General features: G+C 37.7%; 1 protein-coding gene across 4 annotated transcripts in view; it reads right to left on the bottom strand.

The window, feature by feature from the left end:
• The window catches only part of gne (glucosamine (UDP-N-acetyl)-2-epimerase/N-acetylmannosamine kinase), a 31,818-nt gene that overhangs the window by 12,181 nt on the left and 2,090 nt on the right, over nt 1-17,547 (bottom strand). Inside the window, exons 1-3 of one of the 4 annotated variants that reach the window (XM_079812258.1) lie at nt 15,353-15,534; nt 5,513-5,536; nt 4,423-4,631 (exon numbers count right to left, since the gene is read on the bottom strand). In XM_079812258.1, the coding sequence (XP_079668384.1) occupies nt 4,423-4,631; nt 5,513-5,536; nt 15,353-15,382 (263 nt within the window). In that variant the 5' untranslated portion in view covers nt 15,383-15,534. Of the gene's footprint in view, nt 1-4,422; nt 4,632-5,512; nt 5,537-15,352; nt 15,535-17,547 lie in introns of those variants that run through there. The other 3 variants (XM_079812261.1, XM_079812259.1, XM_079812260.1) reach the window with 3 other exon arrangements.

The raw sequence follows: 17,547 nt of genomic DNA, 5'->3' as shown, positions 1-17,547 counted from the left end.
ACTACAGTGACTCTACAATAATCTTACGATGCGACAACAATAGTTTTTGTGCGCAAAAAAAAAATCAAAATAACACCTTTATCCAACTTGTTACTGCCTTCCGTGTGTGCCTCCACGACGCATGCGCGAGAATATGACGCAGATCCGGCGTTCGGACAGATGACCCAGAAGCGATTTGTTTACAATCAGAGGAAGACGCGCGTGTCTAAGCTGTTGGATTCTACATTGATCGTGCTTTAGGTCTCGGCGTAGTGCTCAAAATGGGGCTCAAGTGTGCATTTCATGGATTCCCGAACCCCGGCGCTACGTCATATTCCCGCGCATGCGTCGTGGAGGCACACACGGAAGACAAGAACAAGTTGGATAAAGGTGTTATTTTGATTTTTTTTTGCGCACAAAAACTATTGTCGTCGCATCGTAAGATTATTGTAGAGTCACTGTGGTGAGATGGACTTTGTAACGACGTTTTAAGTGCCTTTTATCGGTCTTGGGAGTATAAGTGTACTGAATGCCAATGGAGGCCTATCTGAAGCCTTTCTCAGCCATCAGCTTTCAACAAAAATATCTTCATTTGTGTTCCGAATATGAACGGAGGTCTTACGGGTGTCGAACGACATAAGGGTGAGTAATTAATGACAGAATTTTCATTTTTGGGTGAACGAACCCTTTAAGTGAACACAAACAATTGAGAAATGACTGAAATGTCAATCAAACAACAAAGGACAAAGAAAACACTCTGCTCTTGACTGAATAAGTTTTTGTGGTGATGCCAGTGAAATTTTGGCAGGGAAAGTAAAAATTTGAACAGAAATTGAAGGGAAAAAATCCTAAGCGTTAAGTCCTGTCATGTTTAGAATAACTTGGTATCTACACTTTTCCCACAACAGCTCACTTTACATCGTCCGCTGTTTTCCAGATGCGTTTTGTCCACAGAAATGCATTGTTTACTGTTGTAAAGTGGTGTGACTGGCGGAGGTGACAGCAGAGGCAATTAATGGATAGTAAAATTTGTTGTAGATTTTTTTCATAATTGATTATTATTTATTTTTTAATAGATTAGTTGTTTCAGCCCTAATCTGCATCAAAGAGCAATAGCTATAAAAAACTGGTAGAAATAAAAGATCAATCACAATGCAAAAAATGCAAGAAAAAAAGATCAATTGGGATACAAATATTACAAGACATAATTTCACATCAAATCCATGTTCAATGTTTAAGCTTATATTTTTTCCAGTATGTAATAGCAAAGACTGAAAAGATGTAGAAAACAAAGTGTGAATGGTAAGAGACTTTGAAACAGAATAATAAAGGTAATATCAAGTTTTTTGACCCAAGGAGTAGTAAAGACTGGTTTGGCTTCATTGATAAAAGACAAGGGCTTCTAGTCACCATCAGCAGCCCACTGTGAGAGCCAAACTCCCACCGTCAAGAGCTACATTCCAACATTTCCATGACAACAGTGAGAAATAGTGCTGATTCATGTTTTGAAGCTCTCACGCCCAGATGAAGTTGGTGACTTGGTTTGTTTATTTTACCTTGCTGTGAGACGTTCCGACAAATGAAAATTCAGCCATCATTTACTCACCCTAATGTCATCATTCCAAATCTGTATGACTTACATTCTTCCGTGGAACACAAAAAAATATATTTTGAAGAATATCCGCTTTTCTCCCATCGGGACGAACAGTTCTAAGAATGGTAAGGAATGGTTCCAGTTATATTTCCACTTGAGCTTGGTTCGGCACGGCACAATTACAAATCGTTCTTGGCCCTAACCGTGCTGGTAGAAAGTGTGTAGTGACATTGCCACTTAGGATTTGTTACCTGTCTGTTGCTTGGCTACCAGTTTCTCTGTAGCTGGCCAAGTGCACTATTTGAGTGACGTAAATGAATAATTAAAGGTGCTCTCTAAGCGATGTCATGCGTTTTTTAGGCCAAAACTTTTTTTTTCACATGCAACAAACATCTCCTCGCTATCCGCTAGCTGCCTGTCCCCTGAACACACTGTAAAAAACACGGTCTCTGTAGTCCCCCTAAGCTCCACAAACTGCAACAAAAACAAACTGGTGCCTAAATGTTTTGGCCTAGAAAACGTGTGACATCGCTTAGAGCACCTTTAAGTTAATAATTAGAGATGCTCCGATCAGCATTTTTGGGGCCGATCACCGATTACCGATCACCAAGATCATGATCTGCCGATTGCCGATCACTGCCGATCACAGAATGGCAGGGGAATGGGAATCTTTTATCTATAATCTTGCAGAGTTTGCACCATTTGTAGAAATGAAACTAACTCTAAATTAACTGAGTCAAGATCTTGAAGAACCACCAAGTGTTTATTTTAGAAAATGAGATAACTTAAGGCTACTGTGGGCCATCTTTCCCAAATAAATGTATATAATAAATGTATATTATTATCTCACTTAAAGGGTTAGTTCACCCAAAAATGAAAATTCTGTCATTAATTACTCACCCTCACATCGTTCGAGACCCGTAAGACCTCCGTTCATATTCGGAACACAAATAAAGATATTTTTGTTGAAAGCTGATGGCTGAGAAAGGCCTCCATTGGCATTCAGTACACTTATACTCCCAAGACGGATAAAAGGCACTCAAAACATCGTTACAAAGTCCATCTCACCACAGTGACTCTACAATAATCTTACGATGCGACGACAATAGTTTTTGTGCGCAAAAAAAATCAAAATAACACCTTTTTCCAACTTGTTACTGCCTTCAGATATTAGATATTAGATAATATTCAGATATTCATCAAGACGGTCATTTAGTACATACATTTGTGTGTATCTGACCATTTCATCGCAATTTCTACTCGCATGCTTTTTGTGAGACTGTGTGTGTGTGTGTATGTGTCTCTCTCTCTCTTCAGACCGTGCGCGCGAGTGCTGAGCGGTTTGAACACTGGCAAGACTTAAAAATAAATGCAAATGATAAACTTTAGTGACGATGCGACACTGCCTCGATTGTGCAAAGTGGCAAATCCTATGTCAACTGTGCAGCTCAATTTTAGTGCAGATGCGATGCGCTGATGTGAAGCCATTTGAGCATTTTGAAAGGGAGAGAGAGAGTGCGCGCACGCGGTGATTCACGCGCGCTGTTTGTGAATTTACGTCCCACAGAAAGTTTTCAAATGACTACGTAAGTTATTTAATATAGAAATATGAATTGTACCTCACCTTCTGCATTATAATTATTTTACCCGCGCTGGAAAGAGAATGAGACGGTGTCGCTGCATATCATGCCCTAGCTCTCACGGCAGGTGCGGGTTTTATGTGTCGTCAGCATGCGATCGGTTCATGAGATCGGCCTTTTTGGAGACCGCCGATCAATCATCCCAAAGCGATTATCGACCGATCGAGATCAGTTGCCGATCAATCGGAGCACCCCTATTAATAATCACATGAAAAGAAATACCTGATGATCCTCCATAACATGGTCGCTATTTACATCTGTTATCAAACCCTAGGGTGGAAAATCAAACCGTATCCATACTGGCTTGGCCGGATCAGCACGGAATGGAACGGTTAAGCAACGAGAGCAGTTTGGCCTAGTAGTGGAAAAGCGGCAATTGTTTCGACGTTTTTTGTCCATACAATGAAAGTCAATAGGGACCAAAACAACATTGGACTAGCCTAGAAATCTAGACGCACCCTAGCGGCAGCAAATATAATTTGCAGCCAGGGCGTCTAGAAACTCTCCGTTGGCTTGCGAGCTGGAAAAACCAAACTCTGGTCAGGCCAATCACATCGTGTATAGAGTCGGTGGGCCGGCTTAACATAATGACGGCAGAGCTGCGGCGGTTCCGCGTGCTACTTGAAAACAAAGAAGCTGGCGAACAGCGTTCTTTCGAATCGGCTTTGGCCACGACTCTGGAAGACTTGGAGTTAAGCTTTTCTTTGAGAAAAGAACAAAGAACGGCACTGAAGTCATTCTTAAAAAAGGAAGATGTGTTCAGAGGTTTTTTTTACGAATACGGCGAAAGTTGAATCTATCAACTAACTCCGCTTCACCTTCTTCATTGCTCTGGTTGGTTGAAGCGCTATCCTATTGCGTACAGAGGGAATTTGAAAGACAAACGTTTATCCCGCCGCTCGGATTGAGCTCTGCCAATGGTGAGATCCCAGACCCAACATCTTGATGTGGGTCTGGCTTGTCAGGCTAACATTGGACCCCACCGACTTTCAATGCATGGACAAAATAACTTTTTTTATGTTCCACAGAAGAAAGAAAAGCATTTCGGGTTTGGAATGCCAAAACCAATTTATTAGTTTAGTTTTATAACCACAAATTTGGCTATGTTTGACAACCCCTCTGATATCTACTTTCCCTTCAACAATTTAATGTTGATTAGTTAAAGAGATTATGTGACTTATACAAATAAATGATGTTCAGCAGTCTTACCCATAATCATCAATGAGATGTGAACCCAGCACCACCACCTCCAGGTCAAAGATTTCACGTTGAGACTTAATGCCGAACATGATGGGGGCGAGTTTAGAGTAGTCCGCTCTGTTACAGGTGGCCACGCACACACGTAGTCGTTTCTTCAACCCCTTCTCCGATCGCTCCATCTTCTCCTGTTTTTGCTGGGTCTTCAGATAGTAAAGCTCCTAAATGTGGAACATGATGACAAATATATATTATATTCGGAGAAAACAAAGCAGAATGGATATGCGAATTTAGTCACGGCAAAATGCATTACATGTAGCATTGAACTTTATTGCTTTACAAAATGGTTACAACATAGGCAAATTATTTAAAACAAAAACAAAGGTTTGTTTAGCAGATTCATTAAGCACCATCCTTCCACTAGAAGATATAGTCCCTGACATGTAAACTAAAGTTATATAGATAATAGATGTATTTCAGCATAGCTTGAACCCTGTATTGACCAATCTACATACCAGATTGAAACTGGATCTGTTTTTATGCACTACCATTCAAAAGTTTAGGGTGAGTAAGATTTTTTTTAATGAATTAATATATTCAGCGAGGCTGTAAAAAACTGATCAAAAGTGACGGCAAAAACATTTATGTGTTACAAAAGATTTCTGATAGATTTCAAATAAATGCTGTTCTTTTGAAGAACTTTCTTCTTTTTATTCATAAAAGAATCCTGAAACAAACCATGCTTCTCAAAATTACATTAAGCATCCCAATGGTTTTCATCATTGATAATAATAAGAAATGGTTTATTAATGATTTCTGTCAAGTGACACTGAAGACTGCAGTAATGATGCTGAAAATTAAGCTTTGCCATTACAGGATTTTTTAAATATATATTATTTTTTTATTGTATTTTTATCAATTAAATGCAGCCTCTGTGTGTAAGTTTTTCAAAAATATTTAAAAGAACGCGTACTAATCCCAATAAACTTTTGAACGGCAGTGTATGTTAAAATAAAAGAAAAAACAGAATGAAAACAGAACTGTAGTTAATCAGAGCAAGCCTTTCATGCCGGGTTGCCAAATTGAGAAGGATCATACTTACATGAGTATTCCTGACCTGAACACTCTGAGGCATGAAAACAGAATAAGGAAAGAACAGAGGTATATTTTGCTATGTCACTTCATTGAGGAATATATAACTATGCATCTGTTACTAAAGTGACCAGCCTGTCTAAGGACTACAATTCTTTACTGCCCCACAGCAGACACTGCTAAACGCCCTTTCTATACCAGAGGACACTTTCAAATGCTTGTTTCTGTTTTTGGACATTGACCATTTAAACACTTCAAATCTGTTTTATATAAGCAAAAAGCAAACAACACAACTGGAAAGTAGAAGCAGCAGAGTACATGGAATATAGAGAGCCTATCATTATGAGTGCCAAAGGGGAAATTGCAAAACAAGGCAAAATCAAACTATTTGTGACTGAGGGCTACGTTTCTCCGCCTACTCACAGACAGCACCGTGCTTGGAGACACAGAGCTGCCCTGACTCCTGGAGCAGTGACATTTGTTTGGAAGCATGGTTTGATGCAGGCCCAATTCTACTGGGGTGCTAGAGTGCCAAGCACCCTCAAACGCAAGCAAAAGCACCCTCAGTTGATACTGTAATAATACACTGGCGAAACAGATGGAGAGCGCCAAATGCATCTATTTTCAACATGTTTTTGCAGCGGTGAGTAATGTAGCCAATCACAGATATAGTTGTTGATCTCTTGAACGCGATCAGAATCTCACTTTTTATTCAGTGTTGAGTTAATGCAGGCTCGTGAAACTCAAGGCTATACAGTCTATAGAGTCCATTGAATAAAACTATTGATTTTCATGCTGCTAAGAGGACCGACGGCCAAATGCATGCTGGAAAGTTTCGGAAGTGACATCTAAATATAAATGCTGGATTCACTCTGCATGAGACAGAAGTATCCTCCTGAGACCCAGAATAGAGGTTTTGCCTCTGTAGAGGACATTATATTTGAGTGAATTTCTCTGACAACATACACAGTTTTAAGTCTGGATATGAAATATGAGATTCTTATGAAAATATTCATTTTTATTACTCCCATTATTACACGTCTTTTTACATTACATATTGTCCCAAAAACCCATTACTATGCAAATTAGATATAGTGTTTAGATGCATTGCATAGAATGGGAATAGCATTTATGGCCATGTTTATCATTAATACTTGGTGAGTTTATTGATTTGTTTGGTTAACTTTGGATAAAAAATATTAGTTCTAATAATATTTTGAACTTTCTTTTTCTTTTAAGTTTACAAAACTGACACATTTTAAGTCATTTGAATTGAGCCAAGTTTTCACTACTAAAAATATTTAAGATGATCATTTGAGTTTAAATGTATGAAATAGCTTACTCAAATATTTGGTGAGACCAGTTAAAATGTATGAGTACAAAATAAAAATCAGCAAATTCTGCTTACTTAAACCTTACATTTCTTAAAGGGTTAGTTCACCCAAAAATGAAAATTCTGTCATTAATTACTCACCCTCATGTCGTTCGACACCCGTAAGACCTCCGTTCATATTCGGAACACAAATGAAGATATTTTTGTTGAAAGCTGATGGCTGAGAAAGGCTTCAGATAGGCCTCCATTGGCATTCAGTACATTTTCACTCCCAAGACCCATAAAAGGCACTTAAAACGTCGTTACAAAGTCCATCTCACCACAGTGACTCTACAATCATTTTATGATGCGACGACAATAGTTTTTGTGCGCAAAAAAAAATCTAAATAACACCTTTATCCAACTTGTTCTTGTCTTCCGTGTGTGCCTCCACGACGCATGCGCGAGAATATGACGCAGATCCGGCTTAAGACTTAACTTAACTTATGACACAGAAAACTTAACTTAAGAAAAATATATCTTTTGTCAGTCTTTATCTCCCAATAATATATCTTAGTAAGATAAGATATTTAAACGTTTAGTTTTATGATTATAGCTCTGTAGTTTTCATTATGTGTGTGGAGGGGGTGGCAAAACATAAAATGCAATGCAAACAATTATAATTGAGAGATACAAATAAACATTCCTCAAAAGCCTTTCATATCATATGATACTTAACAGCAAAAAGACACAGGTATCACAATCTGAGGATGGACATTTATACAATTATACTAAAAGACCTCTGAAGAAGTCATGTAGTAGATTGTGTACAACAGGGTTTTTTTCGGCAAAGTGTTGATCATGTTGATAATTTAGAAGCCTTAGAAATTAATTTATCAAATATGAAACGGTAGGCTTTATAGGGTTAAAGCATATACCATGCAATATATTGCATTGAAATAAAATGTAGACCCTTGAGAATTTTTAGGGAAGACAAAAAAAAATTACGTCATCCAGCAAGAATATAATTGTAATGCCAAAGCAAATAGTTGTGTTTGTCTTATTTTGCTTAGGATGAGCATATTGTCATACAATGATATACCGCATAGAATTATTAAAAGAGATATTTAGAGGCTTTCAACCACTCATACTCAAAAGAAACCCATCCCAAACACAGAGCAATGCCACAAGGGTGTGTCTTGGGCCCAATGCAAACCAAATAAAATGTGTGGTTTAAGTCGTCTTCTTCTGTCATAAAGCCAAGATAACTGGAAAATCAGGTCAAATGTAAATTGTCAGAACTAAATAGCATGACAAACCAGTTCCACCAGAGAAGTGAATGCTTAAAAAGTTTCGTTGATGGGCTAACGTTTGTCTTCAAAATATCTTGTGTGTTCAGCGGAAGAAAGAAATTCATACAGGTTTGGAATAGCTTGAGGGCGAGTAAATGCCAGAATTTGGGACATTTTTGGCTGAACAATCCCTTTAATGAGATGGAACTGATTCAATGAAAAAATAAATATGTCCAAGATGTTTCATGTTCTTAAAATAAAAAATTAAATAAAAGATTATGAAAAACTCCTTAAAACTATTTCTTAAAAATTCTAGTTTAAGGTTTTTTTTTCTTCATTTGAAGCTTAGGTGGTTACACCCGCTTGACATTTTTGACTTAATATTCTACGAAAAATAAATGTAATTGTAACCAAAATCTTTATCATGGAAGAGGTGTATCGAAGACCTTGTCCAAATGTATTGCATGTGTATGGGAAGGTATGGGTTTGGTAAAAAAAAAATTTAACTATGAAAAAACTAAAGCAATATTTTTTAAAACATGGTGGCAAATAGCAAAAAAGCATCCAAGTAATGCATTTATAAAAATCTAATTCTAACTAATTATGATAATTGTATAAGACAAATCGGTTATACCTTTTTCAATATCATGTGTCACTGAGAAATGTACTAACTATACAACTGTAACACTTGACATGATGAGATTTAATCAAGCAAGAGAATCAAACTCAATAAACCGGATCAAAGAAACATTCATGAATGAAAGGAATTATATTAAATGAAAGAATGTATAAACATTTTCAGAGTGCTGTGTGTGCTTCACAGCAAACTGTTTACTGCCAAGGTCAGTTCAATATGATGTAAACTTTCAAAAGTTTGAGGTCAGTAAGATTTTTTTTATGTTTTTGAAACAAGAATCTTATGCTCACCAAGGATTAGGGATCGACCGATATGGATTTTTTAGTGCCGATGCCGATACCGATTTTTTTTCATCAGCCTTAGCCGATGACTGATACGGGCTGCCGATTTTCTTGAGCCGATATTTGGAGCCGATACTGCTTTTGCTCCCTCAATTTACAACATAAAAATGACACAATGATCATGATGATAATTTAAAATTTACAATTTAAAAAAGGAACATTTATTGAACTAAAAAAAAAACTATATTTAACAAAAAGTAAAAAAAAAAAAAAAGGTGAGGTAGAACAAGAAAAAAAAAGAGTTCAGTGGTGAAAATAAATTCTGAAAATAAATATTTAAGCATAAATAAAATAATTACACTACTGCACACAGTATCAACAAGCAAGCAGCATAATAAAGTGCACACTGACTGTACTATACTTAATTTTAAAACTATTTACAACCTAGTAATTTAATGGTTACACAAAATAACCCAAGTTGGGTTGAATATGGACTAACACAGCAATTTGGTTGTTTTGACCCAGCAGTTGGGTTAAATGTTTGCTTAAAACAACCCAATTGCTGGGTTAAAACAACCCAATTGATGGGTTAGTCCATTTTCAACCCAACTTGGGTTATTTTTAACCCAGCATTTTTTAGAGTGTAGGTGCACTTAACTTAATCTCTTGTAGAGCAACACCAGCGGTAATTCAGGAAAAAATCTCCCAATGCTCCACGTGAAACTTCAGTCTTTCGACCTTTTACCATCGTGTCAATTCTCAATTGATTTTGATTAATATGCGCGAGGGAGGGAGAGCAAGACAGTTTGGAGACGGTGAGAGCTGCCTGTGGACGCCTGTCTGTAAATAATGCAGGGAAAAAAATATCGGCCCGATATATCGGCCGGCCGTTATATCGGTCTAACACTACCAAGGATGCATTTATTTAATTAAAAAACAATAATATTAATATATATAATTACAAGTTTTAATATATTTTGATATAATTTATTCCTGTAATGGCATATTTTTCAACATCATTACTCAAATCTTCAGTGTCACATGGTCTTTCAGAAATCATTCTAATATTCGGATTTGGTGCTCAACATTAGGGTAAACGTACCTATTAAGCTCAAGTACCCATTAAGCACACTACCATCTTTGAGCTCAGATTAGAAAAAGAAAAAAATATTTATCATCCAACTTGATATCTTAACCAATTGATGTGTTTGTTTCTATATACCTCCTATTATTTCAGACCATTGCACACTGAGATATGTGTATTCACGTGTTCACAGTTCACACTGTCTGGCGGCCATTTTGAAAGCTGTCTGAAAACTAGTTTAGCAACACAGCGCAGATGCTACAGAACGCTGTTAGCTTACTAGCCATATAAGACTGTGTGCTACACTAATATATTACTTCACAGGCATTACTGGCTTGTCCTTTTAAATCCATTATATTATAAATTTACAGTTTACTGATGTTCTGTGGTTTTACACTGCTGTAATTAAAGAAATCATATAATTGTAAGGTGAGCTAAAAGGGTGCACTACTTTGAAAATAGCAGCTTCAGTGTGATATCAATAAGAAAAAGTATAATTTCATAGATATGTTCCTTAATAGCTGTTCATTTTAAAATATGTAGGAACTTAATACTAGAGTTGTTCCAATTCCGACACTAGTATCGGAAATATCACCGATACCACAACAAATTCTGGCATCGGTATCAGCGAGTACTTGAACCCATGTACCGATCTGATACCATGAATTTTCTTAAACAAGACCTAGTTATTATGACCGCTTGCTTTGCCAAACTTCTACACGGTTCTTCTTCAGCAACCACTGTTTAGTAGCCTGGCGTGGCCATACTCAATTCTAGTCAGAATATGAGTCTGGTACCGCTCCATTGAGCTTTGATTATGGGGCGTGTTTCAACCGAGCCAGGAAAGACCTCAATTGGATAGACCCACAACCAATCAGAGCAACAGAGCGACGCGTAACGTTAGTTGTCAAATGTCAACAGAACTCAACTGCACTGTGTTGCCAAGTCCGTGTTTTTCTCCATGTCCGCGGGTTGAAGCGACCCCAATTATGTGATTATATAAACCCAGGAATGCGAATTTTAGCAGGCAACCTTGCCAAAATAACATATTTTGCCAACCAAACGCCATTTTTTTCCGGAGAACCCCCCGGAAAGTTATTGTTTTGGGCTATAGTTTTGAATAGCAATTGTGCGTGACATTGCAAAAACACTTGGCAACCCTGTCTGCACGCACGCTGGATTAAGTAACGTTACAAGAAAAAGATGAGTGTAAACGATCTTTGCCAGTAATAAAATAATTTAAGGATACACAGAGTACTTACCAACACGATCATCGTTTCTGAGAGAACTAGTGAAGGTGAATGCATACGAACAAGTTCTCCATTTAGGATAAGAGCAAATTCAACCCAAGAGCCTTCGATGACGTGGATGATTACGTTACTGTTGATCATCTGTCCATCATCGTCTAAAGCCCGCCCTGACAATTTCATTGGTCCAAACAGTTTCTGTTCGGGCATAATTACTCCTCTATGGAGCGAGTCCAGACCGAATTGCCCGAGCAAAAATTTTTGTGGGCGGGGCTAAATTCGGCTGGCATCCAGGCTAACTGTTTAGAGCAGCGAATCAGAAATGAAAACGCGTTAGCAGTATGTCCTGTTTAGCAGTATTTCGTCTCTGTGTGGATGGCGGGCGGCTGCGCACATTTTTTTTTTTACAGTCTATGGTCACTATATGAGGACACGAACGCATAAACCGTCACTTCTTGAGAATTTACTGTTTCATTCGAGAAAACTGTCATATCATGGACACAGACACTCAAAGGTGTTCACGGCAACCCATCAAAATAAAAGTTTGGTTTAACGTGAAGAAATTGACAGAATATTAGGCTACTATTGTAGCCTACAGTAGATTTAGCTACGTCTCTATGTAATAATAATACGTCTCTACTAATAATAATAATTATGCCTAGATGGTTGTAAAGAGATTATTTTCTGATTAATATATAATTTTTTATATTCCTACATTTATTTGTTGCACAGTTTTTTTATACAGTTATATTGTAAAACTAAAATACCTTTTTCAGTTTGCAGTGTTAGATTAGTGGCTGCATTTGAAGTTCTTTTTCGCTTAAGAAAAATAAATAATATTACTGTCAAATGCATGTCAGATGATAAAAATACTGTAATAAATACAGTAGTTCACTGTATGTATTTGTTCATGTTTTATTAAGGGATAAGTCTGAAGCACACCATAAAATAATTCTAGCAATTCATACAGGGCTAGTAGTGTATACAGCTGTATATACAGATACACACCCAGGTATCAGACCAGTAGCCTATTCGGTATCGGGCGATACCCTGAGCCCAGGTATCGGAATCGGGAAGGGGAAAAGGGTATCTGAACATCTCTACTTAATTCATGACCTAGATTATTTATTTAGCAACATTGTCCTTTTAAATTTAATTTAATAATATTTATTAATTAAAAAAAGGGTTTGCTGTTCCAATAAAGCTCAGTGTGCTCCCTTTAAGCTCATCCACACTAAACGTCTATGTAAATACTTCATAAACAGACTTTAAATATTAACAAATGGTTGTCACTTCAAGTTAATCTTTATAAAATTATTCTTTTAAAATGTTGTTTAAAATAAACAAGAATTTTCCCCAAAAAACATGATGTGAGCTTAATGGCAACAGGGGTGTGCTTATAGATTACAAACATGAACCCATTAAGCACAGCCAGACTTTTTGCATTTAATGATGTACATCTTAAAGGTCCCATGGCATGGCATTTTTCTATTATTTTATAATGTTTCCTGAGGTGTACTTATATTGTTAGTATGACTTTTACATCATAAAATGTCATAATTTAGAAATAAAAGGCATTTTTTCTATACTGCTGTTTGCCCTGTGGCTGAATGCCCTGTTTCAAGAGGCGTGTCTGCTGTGAGACTTCAGTAAAAACACCCACTGTTGTGATTGGCTGACATCTTTGCATTTTATATGAGCGGAGGGGGCGTGGTTTATCGAGGCACGAGCAGGCACGAGTCTGCCAGGGAGACGGATGGACCTGAGTTCACTTCACATCAGTTCTCAGCATGTCTGAACTGTTTTAGTTACAGCATATACTTTAGGTTATTAGTCTATTTCTAGTCGGAGGGACTGTCACTCATGTCAGAAAGTTAGTAACTTTAGTAAATTATGGATCAGCGCTGACTGGAGACGCGAACCGTTTAGAACGATTCAGTCCGATTTGGTGAACTGATTCGGTTCACTAAAAAGAACTGGTTCAAAAGAAAGATCGTTCGCGAACCGGACATCACTAATGTATCAGAGACTGAGCTCAGCGATTGCTAACAAAGTTATTTATAGTAACTACTGAGTTATGAGAGCGCTGTCAGTCAGCGCGAGTTTATTGTGTTTGTATCTGAGAGTTCTGAATAAACAGTCACACCGAGTCCGTCTCTTCATCATTATTCTACCAACTTTGTAACACATGCAAAGTACCATTACAGCTGTCGAGATGAACGAGTTAAAAGTAAGTGTTGATAATAGCATTATTTTTAAAATAAAATAAAAGCGTCAGTGACGCGCGTTGAGTACACAGCGCAAACAAAGACACAACAGCAGTAATCGGATGTAATCCAGTTTATTGTGGGGCTAGGCTGGCTAGCCCGGATATGCTCAAGCTTACCCCCCTTCTGCTTAATCTCACGCCGCGTTTGGTGCCTCCGCTGTGGGCCAGATGCAGTACTGTGGGTCGGGGATGTTGAAGGCCGAGCTTCGGCGTGTGTGAGGTTTATCTCTGCTGATGTTGAGCAGAAACTCATGACTGTATGCACATTTTAGAACCGATAGACGCGACGAGGACGTACAAAAACACTGACTCACAAGATATAAAACACGAAAACACCGTTCTGTCTGGAGAGAGAGAAGCCGCATTGTGTGCACGAATAATAAATAATTAGCTACACATCAGAAATCACTGATCACAGATCAGAAGGAACTGAAAAAAGACTTCTGTTTTCATTTGTACATCCAAACACTGAGAAACTGCCAGCGTTCACTCGTTCACAAGCAATGATGCAATGATCTCTCGACGAGCGTTTGCATGGGCGTGCCAGATTCTCTGGGCGGAGGAAAGGGAGGAAACCGTGCCTGCTTGGACGTCAAACCAGGAGACTTCAGGATTGGCTAGTCTGGCCTGTCATTTTCTCAAAGGCAGAGAAAGACAGCCACAACTCGGTTTTACACCGATCAACATTTCTATCCACTTGGGGACAATATTCAGGCTAGGGGAACTCATATTAATGTTGAAAAACCTCATAAAATGAACATTTCATGCCATGGGACCTTTAATGTAAATGCTTTTGTTATTTAAAATTAAATTAAATATTATTGTGCGAGAGATTCATATTTTATTTTAACATACTCAAACCAATACCCTGTGCACTAAAATGTCTTAATGTAGATTTTGGTGAGCTTAATAGGTACGTTTACCTTACTTATTATCATATGATGAAAACAGCTGCTTAATATTTTTGTGGAAACCATGGTGCATTTTTTTCAGGGTCCTTAAAACAGCATTTTTTTGAAGTAAAAATCTTTTGTAATAAATGTAAACGTCTTTACTGTTACTTATGATCCATTTAATGCATCCCTGCTGAATAAAATAATACATTTTCTTAATAATAAAAAAAAACTATTGACCACAAACATTTAAGGGTAGTTTAAATGCGAAATAAGCTGCTTAACCTGATGTTATCTAGATGTGTATGTTGATTGATTCTTCAGGCAGAAGAAACCTGCAAAAAAATGACTGATTTAAAGATGCTTCTCTTCGCACATGATTTTACTCCCGTGGCATGACATGAACAAGGTCTCAGACAGTACAGTGTTTGTGCTCGATTGTCTACAGAACATCTTCAGGGCCAATTCCCACACGCCCAACAAAAATTAAGTTACAACGGCATATGGCATAGTTTAAGGCAGTGCTAGGCCTTCTGGGAAATCTTCATCACAGTTGTCCTACATAGGGCACCTCTTATCTGTCCAACCAAGCCCTGTGTTTCTGTTGCATTCATAAAAATAAAAACCAGAAGTCACGTTGCTAATGCCATTCTGACTAAGTATCCACATCATCCAAGACACGTCCACCATGTTTCCAGCTCACGCACTCATCATCCCTGCTGAAAGGCATCACAAGACTCTAGCTGCTCTCCACTCATTACAAACGGGGGAGGAAGGGATGGAAGGAGGCAGAAGGAATGAGGAAAAGTAAATGACAAAATGGCATCTGACTCACGTGTGGGTTTCTAGCATGTCCTGGCATCATGGCGTGTGCAGTGTTTTCTTTCCCGCTGCTGTCTGAATCAAACGGAACCTTTCTAGCTGCTCTCCCTCTATTCACTATCTCTGACAGCCATTACAGCAAAAGGGAGGAGGACAGCAGCCCCCAGCATGCTTCACACAAAGCAGCACAGGAATGAACAACCCAGGAGGAGGAGTCAGAACAGCTTTTGCACACCAATTGGCTGCCTGGGAGAGGGGCAAGCCGTGTGTCTCCACCCCTGCATTCTCTCCCGTCCCAAAAGAGGTTTCAAGAGTTAAACGGCGGGGAGGAGGAAACACACATACACTCAACAGTTGCCAAGCACTTCTACAGAATCCTCCCTATTGGTTTTAATTGCCCGATTATTTCCTATTAGCAGAATAACCAGAAGCGTATGTACATCCTTTGCACATTACATCACATTACTGTAATTTCACAACACACTTTCCATATTAAATGCCTTCACAATTCTGATAAATTAGATTCTGTAGACAAGTGGCAATATTTTTTCAACTTCAACCTGATTTACAGAGACATTTTAGCTTTACCAGGTTTTTTTGTAAAACATATTTTTTATTTAATCAAGTAATTGAAATAAAATTTCCAACAAGATTTATTAGAATAATTAATTTGTTAAAATATACCGTATCAGACATTACAACAACAAAAAATTGAGGAACTTTTGGGGCATATTTTTATGTGGTTTTGAAGGAGGGTCTGAAAATATTAACACTATTATATTTATTCATTATAATAATCTCTTAATAAAACAAATTCTATTCGACTTTCTAACAAAACGATGCTGTAATCATTGAAAACTTTTCAAATGACAGCCATTTTAATTAATTTGTTATTATAAATTGAATTACTTTACAATTAAAACAATTCAACATCAACCACATGGCAATAAATGTCACAAATTTTAGATGCATTTTTGACCCAAGACATTACCTATTATTTAATATACTGTATTTATTATAATATGTATTAATTATACTAATCATGTATAGTTTATTAATATAATGCATTTATTGTATTGTATGTTTTGTATGATTTATTATACTTGCTGACAAAACTTTGATGATATGTAAAGGGTAACTGACAAAAAAAAACTTTACATATTTTTAAATTATAGCCACTTTAATTTATGCGCGTTTATCATAAACTACTCTTTTCTCTGGATTTCTGAGTAACTTTGCAGAGAACCAATCCAACATCAACCAGACAAAAAATAATTTAGCTCAAGCTGTATTTGACATGACACTTTCATTGTGCTCTCTGTAAAAGAGCCACGTCCTCATAACCTGCGACCTCCACAGCAAGCCGAGTGACGAAGCCTTTGAGTGCGTCTGCATAATCTCTTTAGCCATGCGCATCTCTTTGCATTTGTATGGGTGTGTTGTGTGCTGAGCATTAAACTTTAGCGCAGTGGACTAGGAACTGCTTGTTTGCATTTCAACTGTTACATCCTAAAGCAGAATTTAAGCATTGCATTGGCAGTGAATGAATGTTTTATGATTTGCATCAACTACATCACAAAGTAATATTAATAGGTGTGAAGAAATTATCTGCTAGAAGGAAGCTCTTAAGACGTTACAAGTCAAATCTTCCCGTGTCCTTATCATTTATTTTTTGTTGATTTCGGCTGAATGTTGATCTGAAATGGTGCCACATCAACATCAGTGCTCCTTTTTTGGATTTAGCAGTAACGTCATGTTGAGGTACTGTTTCCTATGAGTGCGAGTTAAACATACCCGGTCTTGAAAAGGCTCAGTGAGGCAGAGATGCACAGAGACACACTTACAAAGTGCAGATCAAGAGCTTCAACCAGAGGTGAGAGACGAGAAAAAAAAAACATACAGCTACAGCATGCAGTCTGTTCTGCAAGCTGTGTCACTAATAGTGTCATAGTTCGCAATAATACAGACAAGCAGCTGAAACTGAGGCACAGAAGAGACTGGGTCCGTCAAAACAAAGGAAAATGGTGCCATCTACTGGAAGAACAAGAGACAAGCACAGGACCAGGGCCACCTGATCACAATACAGTGGTGCACACTTTGTAGGCCAAAACACGCAAGTGAGTTAGCATTTTAGCCCTTCCGGTTCCCTCGTCCCGAAGTCAATGGGTTTTTTGAATGGGATTTTGGTTAAATTACTGAAATAAGGTC

This window comes from Gobio gobio (genome assembly GCF_949357685.1).
Source record: "Gobio gobio genome assembly, chromosome: 3".
In the NCBI taxonomy this organism is placed as follows: Eukaryota; Metazoa; Chordata; class Actinopteri; order Cypriniformes; family Gobionidae; genus Gobio; species Gobio gobio.
This window is presented reverse-complemented; position numbering and strand designations above follow the sequence as displayed.